The sequence below is a fragment of the Tachyglossus aculeatus genome, chromosome 10, assembly GCF_015852505.1.
Source record: "Tachyglossus aculeatus isolate mTacAcu1 chromosome 10, mTacAcu1.pri, whole genome shotgun sequence".
NCBI lineage: Eukaryota > Metazoa > Chordata > Mammalia > Monotremata > Tachyglossidae > Tachyglossus > Tachyglossus aculeatus.
In genome coordinates, this window is record NC_052075.1 from 42223066 (window position 1) to 42242420 (window position 19355).

Sequence of the window (19355 nt, forward strand, 5' to 3'; positions counted from 1 at the left end):
AACAGGTAGGAGCTGGGCTCCATGACAAATCATTGAAAATGGTCATTCATACCCTGGCTTTGATAACTTTTATATTTTCCTCTTGTATTGGACTGGCTTTGATTTCAGGAGTCTAAGTTCCCTGAAGGCTAGGAATTGTGTCTACTGACTCTTATTATAATGTACTCTCCCAAGTGCTTTAGTACCATGCCCTGCACACAGTAAGCACTCAATAAATACCACTGATTTATTTCTGTGACTTTGCTAATTACTCATTGGGCCAGGAAAGCCTCCTGATTGGGCACTGTCAATCAGTCGATCATAATCAGTTTTTAATACGGTAACATCCTTAGTTTTAAATGTTGTCTAGCTATGTATTCATTAGAACATAGCAACTGCATTTCTTTTCTTATGGCAGGGCCTATAGCATATTGATATTTATTGATGGTATTTTGAAAACAAGTTTAGACCACCTTACTTTTTCCTGTGGTACTACTTTTCAATAAACCTCAATAACAATCTGAGTAAAGTGCTTGGGTGATCCCGCTGAGTTTTACCAAAACCTAAGACAGGATGCCCCATTACAAGGAAATGGGCCTTTTTTTCACCCCAATAAATACTCCCTCTAGACTATAACCTCCTTGCGGGCAGGTATTACATCTACCAACTCTATTGTATTGGACTTTCCCAAAAATTCAATAAACTGGTGCACTCGAATTCCACTGACTGATTGGGACCAGATTCTTTTCTTCCTGCCAGCCAGGAGGCCTACAGTAACGCCCAGAGTTCAATGCAAACAGACATACAATTTGATAACGTCTTTATTAAAGCAAACCACTTCTGTTCCAAACATGTTTAGCTCCTTGTAGCCACCTCAGTCCATCACCATGCAGCTACCGTCTCAATCTTAGGTCCAGCAGTCACCCCGTGGGAAGGAGTTGAGGAGAAGGAATGCAGTAAGTTTGGTGGCCACTCCTTCCATGGAGGCCCAGCTCCCAGCTCCACAAGAAAACTCCTCTACGCCCCAGGGCAAAGGTGCAGAGAAATGTTAGGTCCTGCTGGTGACAGCAAAGCAACAGTCCTCACCGCCTTCCCCCAATTCCGCCGTCCACCCACCAAACCACCAGCTAGAGACCGGCAGCTGGATTCTGGAATGACCACAGGCTGTCTTCTCAGCCTTGCGAACCAAATCTTGGGTCCCATCTCCCTCACCCTCCCCATCCCCACCGATTTTTCAGAAGGCTGCCGAGAGATGTGGTAAGTTTGAAAAGAAGGTGGGTAATGCCTTCATAAGTACTAGTCTGGCTTACAAGGCTACTACCCAAAACGAATCTCTTGGGCCTGCATCCTCTAACGCCCAACAGGACTGTGTCCCTCATAAGCGGAGGAGTCCACTCAATTATAGATTTAGGAGTTGCATTGAGAATGAAGTGTCGCTAGCAAAGTTAGCGGTTAAAAGGCCCAAACAATCTCCCTTTTGGTAATACCCAGCCCCGGATCTCAAGAGACCCGTGCTAGAGAACGCTGCCTGAAACAACCAGGCGATAGGTTAGATACAATGAAGTAACTATAATGGTAATAAATGGAACTAAATCAGAGCTGGGATCTGGGCCAGAGATACAGAGGATCGAATCATCAGCCGCTAAAACATTTCTCTGCATCCAGGTAGAGGGAGGTCTTCAGGTCTGGAAGTCCAACTTTGAAGAAAACAGAGCAAGGCAATCGGCTGTTCACCCCACACTTAGCCGTTATTCCCCACCTAAGGACCGGGCTGGTAAGGAGAGAGGTGGGAGAGAGGGAGGAGTCTGACCGGAGACAAGTCCAGGGGACTCAATGCACTGGTGACATTCCCGGGAAATCCCACCCTAAGCCCAGCTCATCCTTTCAAAAGAAATCAGGGAGACTAGGACCATTGTGAAGGTATCTTAGGGTCCCGGGTCCTCTCTGGCTGGCCGCAGCCCTACCCCGGTCAAGCTCTGCGGCTGGACAATTGCACCTAGGTCCAGACCCACCCTCCCACCTTCGACTGAGCTAGAATGAAACTGACCTCTGCGGGTCCGGCAAGCGGCCCTTTGTTTTGTCCCACGCCCTTCCTTTACCTACCCGCATTTGGATAGAACTCAGGGGGTGAGATGGGGAAGAGGAGAGTCGGATCTATTGAGCTGCTTCTGGGGGGGTGGGCTGTGTTGGGTCGGAGGTTCATGTCTCCGCAGGGCCTCGGGAGTGTTAAAAAAAAATCTCGTTAAAAATGTATCACTTTTCCCCTGACGGTCGTCCCCTCCGATCCCAAAAGCCCACCAGGAGGGCCTTCTTCTCAAGTGAAACACCGTCAGTGGGGCCGAGCTGGCCCCAACGGCATCATTTGGCAAAAAAGACTCTGCTCGTCGAGGAAGCCCCGGCCACCTCGGACCGGGACAGAGGCAAACGAGGCTTTGAGGGAAACGGAGACGGGGACGAGACTCCTCCTCCCCGCACGGAGGGGACCCAGGGACAAGGGGCGGGGGAGGGAACGGCCGGGAGGGTGGGGGGAGAAACCCAGCCGGGGCCTCATCTCTTGCCGGAAGGCCACCAGCTGCTGCCGGCGGGAACCCGCATGATGTCCTGCTTCTCCTCCGGGCTGAAGTGCAGGATAGTCAATATGGCCGTGAGGGTCTGCTGGCGGCCCAGGGAGTCCGGCAGAGTCAGAAAGCGATAAATGATGTTTTTGAGGTATTCCAGGTTAGCCCCCTCCCTGCTCTGGTCCCTAAAGCTCTTCTCGATGTGGCCCTGCAAGGCGCACACCTCCTCCCGGTGCCGTTCCCCCTCCACCAGCAATCTGTCCTGCAACTGGTGAACCTCCACCTCCAGCCTGTGCCTTTGCTTCCTCGAGGCCGCGATCTCCACCTCCTTCCGGGCCAGCTGCTCGGCGTACAGGAAGAAGGTGGGCTCGTTGGCCGCCGCCAGGTGCAGGGCCCGGGTCAGGCTGTCCGAGGAAGGGTCGCTTCCGTCTTCGCCGCTCCCCCCGCCCGGCGGGGCCTTGTGGCCCTGCAGCCCGGCGGTCAGGGCCACCGAACGCAGCTGCTCCAGCTCCAGGTCCTTTTCCGAGAGGACGGCCAGGGCCCGGTCCCTCTGCTTGTGCAGTTCTTCCTCCAGCTTGGCCATCCGGTCCCTGAACTCCAGCTGGCTCCTGTCCAGCTCCTGCCGGTGGGCCTGCCGCAGCCGGACCAACTCCTGCTTCGCCTCCTCGGCCTCCTGCCGGCGCTGCCGCTCCAACTCCTCGCAGGCCAGCCGCAGGGAGATGTACTTCTCCTTCAGCTCCGCCAGCTGCTCCTGCGCCTCCTCCAGCTCCTTGGCCAGGTTGCCGTCTTTGGTCGCTTTGCTCTTGAGGACGACCTGGGCCCTCGTTTTATACCTCTCAAACTCCTCTTTCAGCTGCTTCAGCTCCTGCTGGTAGTACAGGGCGGTGGCCTTTTCGCCGTCGGCGGTCTCTGAGCTCGGGAGGATCTCCAGTTCACTCAGCTTCTCCACATCCAGGGCTGCCTGGCTCTTCCTGGAGGCCACCTGCAGCAACCGCCTCAGTTTCTCCATCTTGTCCTTCAGCACGTTGACATCCAGGCTGGCCTCCTCACTGGGGCTATCCAGCGGGGAGCGGCTAGAGGCGGCCAGGGCCAGGGTCTTGTTCTCCATGTCCAGCTGCAAGATGCGATCCTTTAGCTTCTGGATGGCCAGCTGGTCTTTCTGCTTGGCTTTCTCGTACGTGCCCAGAAGCTCGGAAACCTCGGAGACCTGGCCCTCCAGGGCAGCCACCCTCTGCTCCTCCATCTGCGAGTGCTGTCGGAGCTGATCCTCGGCGAGGGCTGTCTGCGAACAAAGGAGACGGTTAGAATGACATTGGAGGAGCCTGCCGGACCTGCTGCTGATTGACGGCAGAGCTGAGGAAACTGGTGGGGGCGGGGAGGGGGACCAGAGCTACCTCAGGAGTGGACGGAGGAGACGGGCAAAGGGGGACTTTTGAGTACTTTTCTGCCGACCCACACCAGCCGTCCCCAGCCCCGTACTGAGCGAGCTCGTTCAACTAAGAGCAGTAGTTTGGTCTGCGGCTTGAATGCTTTTAGCCGGTCAGCTGCGAATGCTCATCCGGCCTGACTCCCCGCGCCCCTCCCCGCCACTCAGAAGGCTCGGGGCTTTCCCTCTCCCCCACCCGTACCCTCATTCGGTAGCATGTTTAGGCGCTAGGAACTGCTACGTGGGAGGCCTGTCCTTCGATTTCTGCCTCCCCTTCTATGAGGTCTAATATTTCCCCCACCTTGTTTCTGCTCCAAACTCTGTTCGGAGACCGGGCGTGCCCCTCTAGGATACAGCTAGAGCTGGGTGGGCCCCACCTTAGTCCCCAGGAGAAAACCTCCGGGGAGCACTAAGCCTCCAGAACTGGTGGACGGCTGGCAGCCGCCTCCCTCCTGACAGAGCGCCAATTTCCACACAGACCCCCCCGACCCAGTACCCTACTGGGTCTGCACCCTAAACACTGGTACAGATCGAAGGCCAGAAGCCAGGTCCTCTGGCCCCACCCCAACCAGCATCCACAAACACCCCAGCCCCTAGGAACCATCCTCTAGGACACCACTGCCACCGTCCCCACCAGGTGCCCCAGAGCTTCCCAGAGGCCAACAGTGACCTATTTCAGCGCCTAGTACAGTGGTCCGCACACAGTAAGCACTCAATAAATACGACTGATTTTCAGTGTGAAGGGAAAAAGCAGGTGCGACTCTTCAGCTACTGGGGCGGCGAGGAGGGAAAATCCCCGCAGCACAGGGGAGGCAGGAGATTACCTTCCTCATTTCCTGATGCAGCTGGGCTTGGAAGTGACTCTTAAGACGGGCGGTCTCTTCCTGCAGCTCTTGCAGGCGGGGGTCTGGCCGGCTCTTCTCTTCCCGCAAAGACTGCAGTTCGCTCTTGAGCTCTTCCACTTCGAAGAGCAGTTGTCTGGTCTGCAGCTCGAAGCCTTCCACCTGGTCAGCGGCGAACGCTCGCCCGGCCAGGGCCTCCCGGGTCTCCTCGAGCCGGAGCTCCACGTCCTGCCGGAGCGCCCTCTCCCCCTGCAGCAACTTCTGCAGCTCACGGAGCATCACGGCATGGTCGCCCTGCTCCTGGGCCCGGTCGTGCTGCTGCGCGATCAGTCGGGCTTTGATCTCCGCCATCTGCTCGTGCAGACCCTTCAACTCCCCTTCCAGTCGGTCCTTCTCCTCCTCGGCCCGCTTGCTGGCATCCTCCAGGTCCTGTTTCATCTTCTTCTTGTCGGCCTGGTACGAGGCCTCCATGCGAGACTTTTCCTGGGTCACCGTGGCCAGGGAGCTGGTCAGGGTGGCCAGCTGGGTCTTCAGCTGATGCAGTCGTCTGTCGGCCTCCCCGCCTCCGGCGGGCACATCCCCGCTGCTGGTGCTGACGCCGCTCTCGGAGCCACTCGCTTCCTCCGACTTCGGAAGCGGGGGGCCGGCTGCCGGCCTCTCGTCCTCCGGCCCCGGCTCGCCCTTGGTGCTGGTGAGGCTGCCCGCCGTCTCCAAGCTAGTGGCGGTGCCCGTGCTGTCCTCGCTGTGCGTGGAGCACCTGTCGTCCGTGGGGTCGGCCAGGGAGGGGCCGGGTCCCGGGGGGCCCACGTCGGCCTCGTGCGACACAGACAGCACTTTGAGGCTGGCCTCCAAGGCTTCCTTCTCCTTCAGGAGGCTCTTGTAGGCCCGCACCACATCCTTGAGGCGGGCCTGGTACTGAAGGAGCTGCTTCTTCTGACTCTCGATGGTCTCCAGGAGGTCCTTCTTGCTGGGGCCTCCCCCGAAGTTCATCCCAAACTTCTCCATGGTTCCGGTACCTGTATATATGTATATATGTTGGTACATATTTATTACTCTATTTATTTATTTATTTTACTTGTACATATCCATTCCATTTATTTTATTTTGTTAGTATGTTTGGTTTTGTTCTCTGTCTCCCCCTTTTAGAGTGTGAGCCCACTGTTGGGAAGGGACTGTCTCTATATGTTGCCAACTTGTACTTCCCACACACAGTAAGCGCTCAATAAATACGATTGATTGATTGATTCCGGCGTGGGGGTGAGGGAGGGCGGCTCGCCTGCCCGGGAAGGAGAGTGAGGAAAGAAGGTTAGGGAGACCAGATCGGCCCGAATAGGATCTCCAGCCCAGAAGTAGGGAGAGGTGAGTGGAGCAAGGGGACAGACAGAGAGGGTCCCCCATCACCCCGTGGCCGCAACTTTTCAGGTTGGGTCGTTGTGGGCAGAGAATGCGTCCGATATATATATACATATATATATATATATATATATATATAAACAGCATTTATTAAGCGCTTACTATGTGCAAAGCACTGTTCTAAGCGCTGGGGAGGTTACAAGGTGATCAGGTTGTCCCACGGGGGGCTCACAGTCTTAATCCCCATTTTACAGATGAGGGAACTGAGGCCCAGAGAAGTGATGAGGCCCAGAGAATAAATATGTACAAGTAAAATAAATAGGGTAATATGTACAAACATATATACAGAAATATATAGATGCACCTCATTAACAAAATAAATAGGATCGTAAATATGTTTATTCTATTTGTACATATTTATTCCATTTATTGTACATATTTATTCTATTTATTTTATTAAAATGTTTTGAGACAGACAACAAAACAAAACATATTAACAAAATAAAATAAAAGTTAATATTTAATATTAACGGCATTTATTAAGCGCTTACTATGTGCAGAGCACTGTTCAAGCGCTGGGGAGGTTATAAGGTGATCAGGTTGTCCCATGGGGGGCTCACAGTCTTATTCCCCATTTTACAGATGAGGGAACTGAGGCCCAGAGAAATGATGAGGCCCAGAGAATAAATATATACAAGTAAAATAAATGTTATACTGTTAGAGCGTACTCATCCACGCACTTAGTACAGCGCTCTGCACGCAGTGAGCGCTCAATAAATACGACTGCTTGATGGGTGAGGGGAGGGGGTGAAGCACGGGTTTGGGAGTCAGAGGTCGTGGGTTCCAATCCCGACTCGGCCACTTGTCAGCTGTGTGACTGTGGGCGAATCGCTTAATTTCTCTGTCTCAGTTTCCTCATCTGCCAAATGGGGATTGAGCCCCTCGTGGGACAACCTGATTACCTCGTCTCTCCCCTGGCGTTTAGAACAGTGCTTGGCACATAGTAAGCGCTTAACAAATACCATCATCATCAAGTTGATGATCGATTGATTCCCTCGTCGAGAGCAACCTTCACGTTCTCAGGAGCAGAGCCCAGGGTCTACACTCACAGCAGCTTGATCACTGTGGTATTTATTAAGCTTTCACTGTGTGCCAAACACAGTTGTAAACGGTGGGACACAGATTTCTGAACATATCAAGTTACTCCACTCACTCATATATAGCCCCGATTTTTGGTCTTCCTCCTATCTGTAAATTATTTTGGGGCCATCTCCTCCAGGTGAGATTGTATACAGTTTTAATTCTATTTGTTCTGACAACTTTGACACCTGTCTACATGTCTTGCTTTGTTGTCTGTCTCCCCCTTCTAGACTGTGAGCCCGTTAATAATAATAATAATAATGATGGCATTTAAGCACTTACTATGTGCAAAGCACTGTTCTAAGCACTGTGGGGGACACAAGGTGATCAGGTTGTTCCACATCTTAATCCCCATTTTACAGATGAGGGAAATGAGGCTCTGAGAAGTCAATCAATCAATCAATAGTATTTATTGAGCGCTTACTGTATGCAGAGCACTGTAATAAGCGCTTGGGAAGTACAAGTTGGCGACATATAGAGACAGTCCCTACCCAACAGTGGGCTCACAGTCTAAAAGCGACTTGCCCAAGGACACAGAGCAGATATGTGGAGGAGCTGGGATTCGAACCCATGACCTCTGGCTCCAAAGCCCATGCTCTTTCCACTGAGCCAAGCTTTTTCTCCCCATTGTTGGGTAGGGACCGTCTCTATATGTTGCCAACTTGGACTTCCCAAGCGCTTAGTACAGTGCTCTGCACACAGCACTCAATAAATACGACTGAATGAATGAATGGAAGTTCTAACCCCGGCTCCGCCAACTGTCAGCTGTGTGACTTTGGGCAAGTCGCTTCACTTCTCAGTTCCCCCGTCAGGAAAATGGGGAGGAAGACTGTGAGCGCCCCCCCCCCGCCCCGCCACGCACCGTGGGCCCTTTAAGGCCCTACTGAGAAGCAGCGTGGCTCCGTGGAAAGAGCACGGTCTTTGGAGTCAGAGGTCATGGGTTCAAATCCCGGCTCCGCCACTTGGCTGTGGGACTTTGGGCAAGTCACTTAACTTCTCTGTGCCTCAGTTACCTCATCTGCAAAATGGGAATTAAAACTGTGAGCCCCCCGTGGGGCTACCTGATCACCTTGTAACCTCCCCAGCGCTTAGAACAGTGCTTTGCACATAGTAAGCGCTTAACAAATATCATCATTATTATTATTATTATTACTGAGAGCTCACCTCCTCCAGGAGGCCTTCCCAGACTGAGCCCCTTCCTTCCTCTCCCCCTCGCCCCCCTCTCCATCCCCCCCATCTTACCTCCTTCCCTTCCCCACAGCACCTGTATATATGTCTGTCCATATTTATTACTCTATTTATTCATTTTACTTGTACATATACCTATCTTGTACCTATCTATTCTGTTTATTTTATTTTGTTAGTATGTTTGGTTTTGTTCTCTGTCTCCCCCTTTTATCATCATCATCAATCGTATTTATTGAGCGCTTACTATGTGCAGAGCACTGTACTAAGCGCTTGGGAAGTCCAAATTGGCAACATCTAGAGACAGTCCCTACCCAACAGTGGGCTCACACTCTAAAAGGGGGAGACAGAGAACAACACCAAACAGACTAACAAAATAAAATAAATAGAATAGATAGGTACACTGCCAACTTGTACTTCCCAAGCGCTTAGCACAGTGCTCTGCACCCAGTAAGCGCTCAATAAATACGATTGAATGAATGAATGATTGAATGAATGAATGCCGAAGGAGGGGATGGAACGCCCCGCACTCACCGTCTCCGGAGCCGCCGGGCCCCTCCCTCCCGTCGCGCCCGCCAACGGCCGGGCAGAATTCGAACCCAGCACCCGGGCCCCCCAGCGCCCCCCGCCCAACCGCCGCAAGGCCGGGCGCAGCACTTCCGGGTACGCCGGAAGTGACGTAAAGAGTTAGTTTCCAGGCCCCCCCCCCACCACCACACCGCACGAGGCCGGAAGGGGGCGGGAGGAGCGCGTGACGCGCGGCCCGGACGCTGCACGTGCCAGAGGCGGGGCTGCGCAGGCGCGGGGCGGGGCGGGCCCATTTGGGAGGGCTGCAAGGGATAATTATAATAATGATAATAATAATGATGGCATTTGTTAACCGGTTACTGTGTGCAGAGCACTGTTCTAAGCGCTGGGGGTGGTTACAAGGTGATCATCCCCCGGGCCTGGAATGCCCTCCCTCTGCCCATCCTCCCAGCTAGCTCTCTTCCTCCCTTCAAGGCCCTCCTGAGAGCTCACCTCCTCCAGGAGGCCTTCCCAGACTGAGCCCCTTCCTTCCTCTCCCCCTCGTCCCCCTCTCCGTCCCCCCATCTTACCTCCTTCCCTTCCCCACAGCACCTGTATATATGTATATATGGTTGTACATATTTATTACTCTATTTATTTTACTTGTACATATCTATCCTATTTATTTTATTTTGTTGGTATGTTTGGTTTTGTTCTCTGTCTCCCCGTTTTAGACTGTGAGCCCACTGTTGGGCAGGGACTGTCTCTATATGTTGCCAATTTGTACTTCCCAAGCGCTTAGTACAGTGCTCTGCACATAGTAAGCGCTCAATAAATACGATCGATGATGATGATGATTTGTTAAGCGCTTACTATGTGCAGAGCACTGTTCTAAGCGCTGGGGGTGGATACAAGGTGATCCTCCCCCCGGGCCTGGAATGCCCTCCCTCTGCCCATCTGCCCAGCTCGTTCTCTTCCTCCCTTCAAGGCCCTGCTGAGAGCTCACCTCCTCCAGGAGGCCTTCCCAGACTGAGCCCCTTCCTTCCTCTCCCCCTCTCCATCCCCCCATCTTACCTCCTTCCCTTCCCCTCAGCACCTGTATATATGTTTGTACATATTTATGACTCTATGTATTTATTTTACTTGTACATAGCTATTCTATTTATTTTATTTTGTTAGTATGTTTGGTTTGGTTCTCTGTCTCCCCCGTTTAGACTGTGAGCCCGCTGTTGGGTAGGGACTGTCTCTATATGTTGCCAATTTGTACTTCCCAAGCGCTTAGTCCAGTGCTCTGCACATAGTAAGCGCTCAATAAATACGATTGATGATGATGATGATGATCAAGTTGTCCCACATGAGGCTCCCAGTCTTAATCCCCATTTTACAGATGAGGTAACTGAGGCTCAGAGAAGTTAAAAGTGACTTGCCCAAGGTCACACAGCAGACATGTGGCGGAGCCGGGATTCGAACCTATGACCTCTGACTCCAAAGCCCGTGCTCTTCTCCACTGAGCCACACTGCTCCTCTAATATCATCATCATCATCATCAATCATAATAATGATGGCATTTGTTAAGCGCTTACTATGTGCAAAGCACTGTTCTAAGCGCGGGGGGGGGGGGATACAGTGTTATCAAGTTGTCCCACGTGGGGCTCACAGTCTTAATCCCCATTTTTACAGATGAGGTAACTGAGGCTCAGAGAAGTGAAGTGACTTGCCCAAGGTCACACAGCAGACTTGTGGTGGAGCTGGGACCTCTGACTCCAAAGCCTGGGCTCTTTCCACTGAGCCACGCTGCTTCTCCTGGGGTGATATCCATCAATCAATCAATCGATTGTATTTATTGAGCGCTTACTGTGTGCAGAGCACTGTACTAAATGCTTGGGAAGTACAAGTTGGCAACATCTAGAGACAGTCCCTACCCAACAGTGGGCTCACAGTCTAAAAGGGGGAGACAGACAACAAAACCAAACATACTAACAAAATAAAATAAATAGAATAGGTATGTACAGGTAAAATAATAAATAGAGTAATAAATATGTACCAAAATATATACATATATACAGGTGCTGTGGGGAAGGGAAGGAGGTAAGATGATAGCAATTATAATGATGACACTTACTAAGCGCTTAGTATGCGCAAAGCACTGTTCTAAGCGCTGGGGAGGGATAATAACAATTATAATGACATTTATTAAGCGTTTACTACGTGCAAAGCACTGTTCTAAGCGCCGGGGAGGTTACAAGGAAGCAGCGTGGCTCAGGGGGAAGAGCTCGGGCTTTGGAGTCAGAGGGCACGGGTTCAAATTCCGGCTCCGCCAATTGTCAGTTGTGTGACTTTGGGCAAGTCACTTCACTTCTCTGGGCCTCAGTTCCCTCATCTGTAAAATGGGGATTAAGACTGTGAGCCCCATATGGGACAACCTAATCACCTTGTATCCCCCCAGTGATTAGAACAGTGCTTTGCACATAGTAAGTGCTTAACAACTACCATCATTATTATTATCAGGGGGTCCCACGGGGGACTCACAGTCTTCATCCCCATTTTACAGATGAGGGAACTAAGGCCCAGAGAACAATAACAATGATGGCATTTATTAAGCGCTTACTATGTGCAAAGCACTGTTCTAAGCGCTGGGGAGGTTACAAGGAGATCAGGTTGTCCCACGGGGGGGCTCACAGTCTTCATCCCCATTTTACAGATGAGGGAACTGAGGCCCAGAGAATCAATCAATCGTATTGAGCGCTTACTGGGTGCAGAGCACTGGACTAAGCGCTTGGGAAGTCCAAGTTGGCAACATAGAGAGACAGTCCCTACCCAACAGTGGGCTCACAGTCTAAAAGGGGGAGACGGAGAACAAAACCAAACATACTAACCAAATAAAATTAATAGAATAGATGTGTACAAGTAAAATAAATAAATAGAGTAATAAATATGTATATATATATATATATACAGGAGAAGTGTTAGCGTGCTCTGAGGGGCGGGGCTATGTATTAACCTAGGACTGAGGGGGCGGGCTATGTGGTAACGAGCTCTGAGGGGGCGGGGCTACGTATTAACAGTCATCATCATCAATCGTATTTATTGAGCGCTTACTATGTGCAGAGCACTGTGCTAAGCGCTTGGGAAGTACAAATTGGCAACATATAGAGACAGTCCCTACCCAACAGTGGGCTCACAGTCTAAAAGGGGGAGACAGAGAACAAAACCAAACATACTAACAAAATAAAATAAATAGGATAGATATCTACAAGTAAAATAAATAAATAAATAGAGTAATAAATATGTACAACCATATATACATATATGCAGGTGCTGTGGGGAAGGGAAGGAGGTAAGATGGGGGGGATGGAGAGGGGGACGAGGGGGAGATTTGAACAGTCATTCGTTCATTCATTCAATCGTATTTATTGAGCGCTTACTGTGTGCAGAGCACTGTGCTAATAATAATAATAATAATGGCATTTATTAAGCGCTTACTATATGCAAAGCACTGTTCTAAGCGCTGGGGAGGTTACGAGGTGATCAGGAGCGCTTGGGAAGCTAAGCGCTTGGGAAGTCCAAGTTGGCAACATCTGGAGACGGTCCCTACCCAACAGTGGGCTCACCGTCTGGAAGGGACTGTGGTACTGAAAGGGCAGCGTGGCTCCGTGGAAAGAGCACGGGCTTTGGAGTCAGAGGTCATGAGTTCAAATCCCGGCTCCGCCTACTGATACAAGCTTATCAATCAATCAATCAATCGTATTTATTGAGCACTGACTCTGTGCAGAGCACTGGACTAAGCGCTTGGGAAGTCCAAGTTGGCAACATCTAGAGACGGTTCCTATCCAACAGCGGGCTCACAGTCTAGAAGGGAGAGACAGACAACAAAACAAAACATATTAACAAAATAAAATGAACGGAATAGTAAATATGTACAAGTAAAATAAATAGAGTAATACATATATACAAACATATATATGAGAAGCAGCGTGGCTCAGTGGAAAGAGCACGGGCTTTGGAGTCAGAGGTCATGGGTTCGAATGCCGGCTCCGCCACTTGTCAGCTGTGGGGGCTTGGGCAAGCCACTTAACTTCTCTGTGCCTCAGTTACCTCATCTAAAATGGGATTAAGACTGTGAGCCCCACGTGGGACAACCGGATCACCTTGTATCCCCCAGCGCTTAGAACAGTGCTTTGCACATAGTAAGCGCTTAATAAATGCCATTATTATTCTTTTAGACTGTGAGCCCACTTTTAGACTGTGAGCCCACTGTTGGGTAGGGACCGTCTCTATATGTTGCCAACTTGTACTTCCCAAGCGCTTAGTACAGTGCTCTGCACACAGTAAGCGCTCAATAAATACGATTGATTGATATATACTTATATGTAGGTGCTGTGGGGAGGGGAAGGAGGTAAGGCGGGGGGTTGGGGGGAGGAAGGGGAGAGGAAGGAGGAGGCTCAGTCTGGGAAGGCCTCCTGCTCAGTAGGGCTTTGAAGGGAGGGAGAGAGCAAGCTTGGCGGATGTGCGTGGCTCAGTGGAAAGAGCCTGGGCTTTGGAGTCAGAGATCGTGGGTTCAAATCCTGACTCCGCCAATTGTCAGCTGTGTGACTTTGGGCAAGTCACTTTGCTTCTCTGGGCCTCAGTTCCCTCATCTGTAGAATGGGGATGAAGACCGTGAGCCCCAGGTGGGGCAACCTGATTACCTTGTACCTACCCCAGCGCTTAGAACAGTGCTTGGCACATAGTAAGCGCTTAACAAATACCAACATTATTATTATTATTATGTGCGGAGGGAGGGCATTCCAGGCCAGGGGGAGGATGTGGGCCGGGGGTCGACGTGGGGACAGGCGAGAACGAGGCACAGTGAGGAGGTTAGCGGCAGAGGAGTGAAGGGTGCAGGCTGGGCTGGAGAAGGAGAGAAAGGAGGTGACGTAGAGGGGGTGAGGTGATGGAGACCCTTGAAGTCGAGAGTGAGGAGTTTTTGCCTGATGTGTAGGTTGATTGAAGACTGTGAGCCCAATGTGGGACCACCTGATCACCCTTGTCTCCCCCCCCACAGCGCTTAGAACGCTGCTTTGCACGTAGTAAGTGCTTAACAAATACCATCATTATTATTATGTGCCAAGCACTGTTCTAAGCACTGGGGAGGAGACAAGGTCATCATCCCCCCTGCCTTACCTCCTTCCCCTCCCCACAGCACCTGTATGTATGTGTATATATATATATGTTTGTACATATTCATTACTCTATTTTACTTGTACACATTTATTCTATTTATTTTATTTTGTTAATATGTTTTGTTTTGTTGTCTGTCTCCCCCTTCTAGACTGTGAGCCCGCTGTTGGGTAGGGACCGTCTCTATATGTTGCCAACTTGTACTTTCCAAGCGCTTATTACAGTGCTCTGCACACAGTAAGCGCTCAATAAATACGATTGAATGAATGAATGAATATTTGTTGCCAACTTGTACTTTCCAAGTGCTTAGTACAGTGCTCTGCACACAGTAAGCGCTCAATAAATGCGATTGAATGAATGCATGGTAGCCACTGGAGATTTTTGAGGAGGCTCACAGTCTTAATCCCCATTTTCCAGATGAGGGAATTGAGGCCCAGGGAAGTGAAGTGACTTGCCCAAAGTCACCCAGCTGTCAGCTGGTGTGACCTGGGCAAGCAGGCCGGGCCTCGGTGGGTCACCAGGGTCAGAGGGCAGAAGTGGACCCGGCAGATCCTGAAGGGTGTCTTGCCGTACCTAGAGAGTGGGCAGATGCTGGGAGCTCAATGAGTTTCATGGAGAAGAAAACTTTGCAGAAGCCTCCAACAGCGTAACTGTGTACAAGGTCCCAGAGATCAGGAGATCCTACTCCACTGGAGATCAGTGAAGCAACGGTTTGAATTCTGCCATGATTGTAGAGAAGAGTACCACCAAGGTGAATGTAACCCTGTCTTTGAAGCATCAGGAGCAGAGGCTCAGCCCAGCCCGCACCCTCCGCTCCTCTGCCGCTAATCTCCTCACTGTTAGGCCTCGTTCTCGACTGTCCCGCCGTCGACCCCCGGCTCACGTCATCCCCCTGGCCTGGAATGCCCTCCCTCTGCCCATCCGCCAAGCTAGCTCTCTTCCTCCCTTCAGGGCCCTACTGAGAGCTCGCCTCCTCCAGGAGGCCTTCCCAGAGTGGGCCCCCTCCTTCCTCTCCCCCTCGTCCCCCTCTCCATCCCCCCGTCTTGCCTCCTTCCCTTCCCCACAGCACCTGTATGTGTGTGTGTGTGTGTGTGCATATTTATTACTCTATTTATTTATTTTACTCGTACTTATCTATTGTATTTGTTTTGTTTTGTTGATATGTTTGGTTTTGTTCTCTGTCTCCCCCTTCTAGACTGTGAGCCCACTGTTGGGTAGGGACCGTCTCTATACGTTGCCAACTTGGACTTCCCAAGCGCTTAGTCCGGTGCTCTGCACACAGTAAGCGCTCAATAAATACGATTGATTGATTGACTGATTGAAGTGGCGGAGCCGGGATTTGAACCCACGACCTCAGATCCCAAAGCCCGGGCTCTTTCCACTGAGCCCCGCTGCTTCTCGACTGCGAGCCCGCTTTTTGGGCAGGGCCCGCCTCTGTATGTTGCCAACTTGGACTTCCCAAGCGCTTAGTCCGGTGCTCTGCACACAGTAAGCGCTCAATAAATACGACTGAATGAGACTGAGCCCCTTCCTCCCAGACTGAGCCCCTTCCTTCCTCTCCCCCTCGTCCCACTCCATCCCCCCCATCTTACCTTCCTTCCCTTCCCCACAGCACCTGTATATATGTATATATGTTTGTACATATTTATTACTCTATTTATTTATTTTGTACATATCTATTCTATTTCTTTTATTTTGTTAGTATGTTTGGTGTTGTTCTCCGTGTCCCCCTTCTAGACTGTGAGCCCGCTGTTGGGTAGGGACCGTCTCTAGATGTTGCCAATCTGTGCTTCCCAAGCGCTTAGTCCAGGGCTCTGCACAGAGTAAGCGCTCAATAAATACGATTGATGATGATGATGATGATGAATGGGGGTAAGGGGCGGGGCTCGGGGGCGTCGTATACGTAGGGGGTGGTGTTTCGGTGCTGTGCGGTGACGTTGGGGCGGGGCCTGGGCGCGCGGAGGCGGCCGTGGCGTTGGCACCTGGTCCCCCTCCCCCTTCCCCTTCCATCCTCCTCCTCCTCCTCCTCTTCTTCCTCCTCCTCCTCCTCCATCTCCATCCCTGTCGCTCCCCCTCCGGCCCCGCCATGGGCCTCACGGTGTCTGCGCTCTTCTCGCGCATCTTCGGGAAGAAGCAGATGCGGATCCTCATGGGTGAGTCCGGGGGTCCCCCACCCCCACCCCCCGGCTCGGGAGGGGAAACTGAGGCCCGGGGAGGGGGCGGAGCCCGGCCCGCCTCCTCGCCATCTTTCCCCGGCCCCGCCCCCGGCCGCTCAGTTGGGCTTCTCGGTTGCCCACTGTTGGGTAGGGACCGTCTCTAGATGTTGCCAACTTGGACTTCCCAAGCGCTTAGTACGGTGCTCTGCACACAGTAGGAGCTCAATAAATACATACGATCGATTGATTGATTGCAGTTGGTTTGGACGCCGCGGGCAAGACCACCATCCTGTACAAGCTGAAGCTGGGCGAGATCGTCACCACCATCCCCACCATTGGTGAGCCCGGCCAGACCCCGCCTCCGGCCCAAGAATCTCCCAGAGGGGTCCTGGGGAGGGGGCGGCCCGTCCTTCCCACCCCCCCGTCACCGTAGAACGATAATTAATAATAATAATAATGATGGTATTTGGTAAGCGCTATGTGCAAAGCGCTGGGGAGGTTACAAGGCGATCAGGTGGGCCCACGGGGGGCTCACAGTCCTCATCCCCATTGTACAGATGAGGTAACAGAGGCCCAGAGAAGTGAAGTGACTTGCCCAAAGTCACACACCAGACGGTTGGCGGAGCCGGGATTTGAACCCATGACCTCCGACTCCAAAGCCCGGGCTCTTTCCACTTAGCCACGCCGCTTCTCTGCAGCTTGCTTGCTTGCTGCAGGTGCCCACAGCTCCACCCCACTGGCAACCCTGAGCTCCCCGACGGCCTGTCACCTTGGAGTTCAGTCCCTTCCCCTATTATTATTATTATATAATTATTAATATAATTATTATATTCCCCTAATATCATTATTATTATTCCCCTCCTCCGACCCCTGTTCTTCCCGGCCTTTCTCCGGGGGGCTTGGCCGACCTGTCCCCGCCGTGGCCCGGGCCCACCCCGGAGTGGCTCCCCGGGGCCCCTCTTTGCCTGCCCCCACCCCTCCCTCCCTCCATCCCTCCCTCTCTCCCACAGGCTTCAACGTGGAGACGGTGGAATACAAGAACATCTGCTTCACTGTGTGGGACGTGGGCGGCCAGGATAAGATCAGGCCCCTCTGGCGGCATTACTTCCAGAACACTCAGGTGGGCCGGGCCTGGAGCCCTTTGGGGAAGGGTCAGGAACCACCCCCTCAAGAGCCTAAGGACAAGAAGACAGATCAACATGGTCCCTCCATTCACTCATTCATTCAATCTCATGTCTTGAGCGCTTACTGTGTGCAGAGCACTGTACTAAGTGCTCGGAAAGTACAACTCAGCAATAAAGAGGGACAATCCCTGCCCACACCGGCTTTACACTCTCCCCACGTAACCCTGCCCCCCGCCCCCAGCCTTTACCACCGTTCCCTCCCTTCCCAGGGCCTCATCTTTGTGGTGGACAGCAATGACCGGGAGCGGGCCCAGGAGTCCGCTGACGAGCTACAGAAGATGGTGAGTCTGGCTTGGAGGAGGGGAGCACAGGTGACTGAGCTCCTCGCTCAGGATCAGGGCCGCTCTCGGGCCTGTAGGAGATGTGGCTACCCTGGATAATAATAATGATGGTATTTGTTAAATGTTTACTCTCTGCGAAGCGCTATTCTAAGCATTAACGGGGATACAAGGTGATCAGGTTGTCCCACGTGGGACTCACAGTCTTCATCCCCATTTTCCAAATGAGGTCACCGAGAAATGGCCCAGAGAAGTGAAGTGACTTGTCCAAGGCCACACGGCTGATAAGCGTTGGAGTCGGGATTAGAACCCACGACCTCTGACTCCCAAGCCCGGGCTTTTGCCACTGAGCCATGCTGCTTCTTCTGGATGCAGCAGAGAGGGTCTCCTTTGGGCCAACTGGGCATCCGGTACCCAGCCACCTTGTGACTGGAGATTATTAGCCCTCATCCTTTCTCTTGTTCCAAAGCCAGAGTCTGAAGGGCAGAATGCAGGGAATGGTTTGCCCCACGTGAAGGATAGGGTACCAGAGCAGACGTCTTCCGGAGAGTCTCCCCTAGGTGATTGGGAACGGGAGGCAGTGGGAGAGAAAGCCGGGTCTCTTCTTGGAGCGGAAAGGTCTCGGACTCACCGCCAGTCCACGTTCCCCCCTCCCCACCTCACGCCACCTCGTCCCACTAGCTTCAGGAGGACGAGCTGCGGGATGCCGTGCTGCTAGTATTCGCCAACAAACAGGACATGCCCAACGCCATGCCCGTGAGCGAGCTGACGGACAAGTTAGGGCTGCAGAGTCTGCGCAGTCGTACCGTGAGTCTTCCCCGCTCGGGCTGGGTCCAGGGGGTGGGGTGGGCAGCTCCGGGCAGGGGTGGGGAGGGGCACTCCCAGAGCTGAATGTCCTCCCGCCCCGCTGACCCTGCCCTTCTCCTCTCCACAGTGGTACGTCCAGGCGACCTGTGCGACGCAGGGCACGGGGCTGTACGACGGGCTGGATTGGCTCTCCCATGAGCTTTCGAAGCGTTAGCTGATCTTGGGGGTCTCCAGTGTAAACCCCCAGGGGGCTTCTCAAGGACTCCTCAGGGGCAGCTCTCCCTCCTGCCCCCTTCTCTCTCCCCCGCCCTCATCCCTCCCCCACCCCCGGGCGTGGCTACTCCTGCCTGCATGTTTTCTCCCTCACCTGAGCCCACTGAGGGTCACAGCAGGGCCCCGGGCCCCCTTCCCACCCCCACCGGGGGGGTGGGGCGGGTGCTGGGCTGGTTCTCTTGCCTCCCTGGGGGCTGTGGGAGGGGCTGGCGGAGGGCAGGGCTGCCCTTCCCCCCCAGACCGGCCCAAGGGGGCTTGGTTTGCTTTTGTTTCCTCCGTTTTTTGGGTACCTCCCCAGGTGGCGGTCTGTGGTGGGGGCCAAGTGCGGTGGGTGGAGCTGTTGTGTGGCACTGGATCTCGAGTAATAAATCTGCTGTGGTTTGTATCCTTTGTGTTTGGGCCACGGCTGGGGCGGGGGGCACATTGTCCCAGCCTGGTGAGGGTTGGAGGTGGTGTCAGGGGGGACAGGAGTTGGAGCCATCTTAATCGTGCTCTCGGTGAGCACTC

At 52.8% G+C, this 19355-nt stretch overlaps 2 protein-coding genes across 2 annotated transcripts; one reads left to right on the forward strand and one right to left on the reverse strand.

The window, feature by feature from the left end:
• Positions 1-782: 782 nt before the first annotated feature.
• Positions 783-9055, reverse strand: GCC1 (GRIP and coiled-coil domain containing 1). Its single transcript, XM_038753200.1, has 3 exons — positions 9018-9055; positions 4788-5821; positions 783-3819 (listed from the first exon to the last, which is right to left on the reverse strand). The coding sequence occupies exons 2-3, from the start codon at positions 5808-5810 to the stop codon at positions 2527-2529; spliced, it is 2316 nt and encodes a 771-aa protein (XP_038609128.1). The 5' UTR covers positions 5811-5821; positions 9018-9055; the 3' UTR covers positions 783-2526.
• Positions 9056-16145: 7090 nt separating this feature from the next.
• On the forward strand, positions 16146-19233 carry ARF5 (ADP ribosylation factor 5). The gene is made up of 6 exons (XM_038752774.1): positions 16146-16303; positions 16564-16644; positions 17317-17426; positions 17700-17771; positions 18450-18575; positions 18703-19233. Exons 1-6 carry the CDS (start codon positions 16237-16239, stop codon positions 18787-18789), a joined length of 543 nt encoding a protein of 180 aa, XP_038608702.1. The 5' UTR covers positions 16146-16236; the 3' UTR covers positions 18790-19233.
• Positions 19234-19355: the final 122 nt, after the last annotated feature.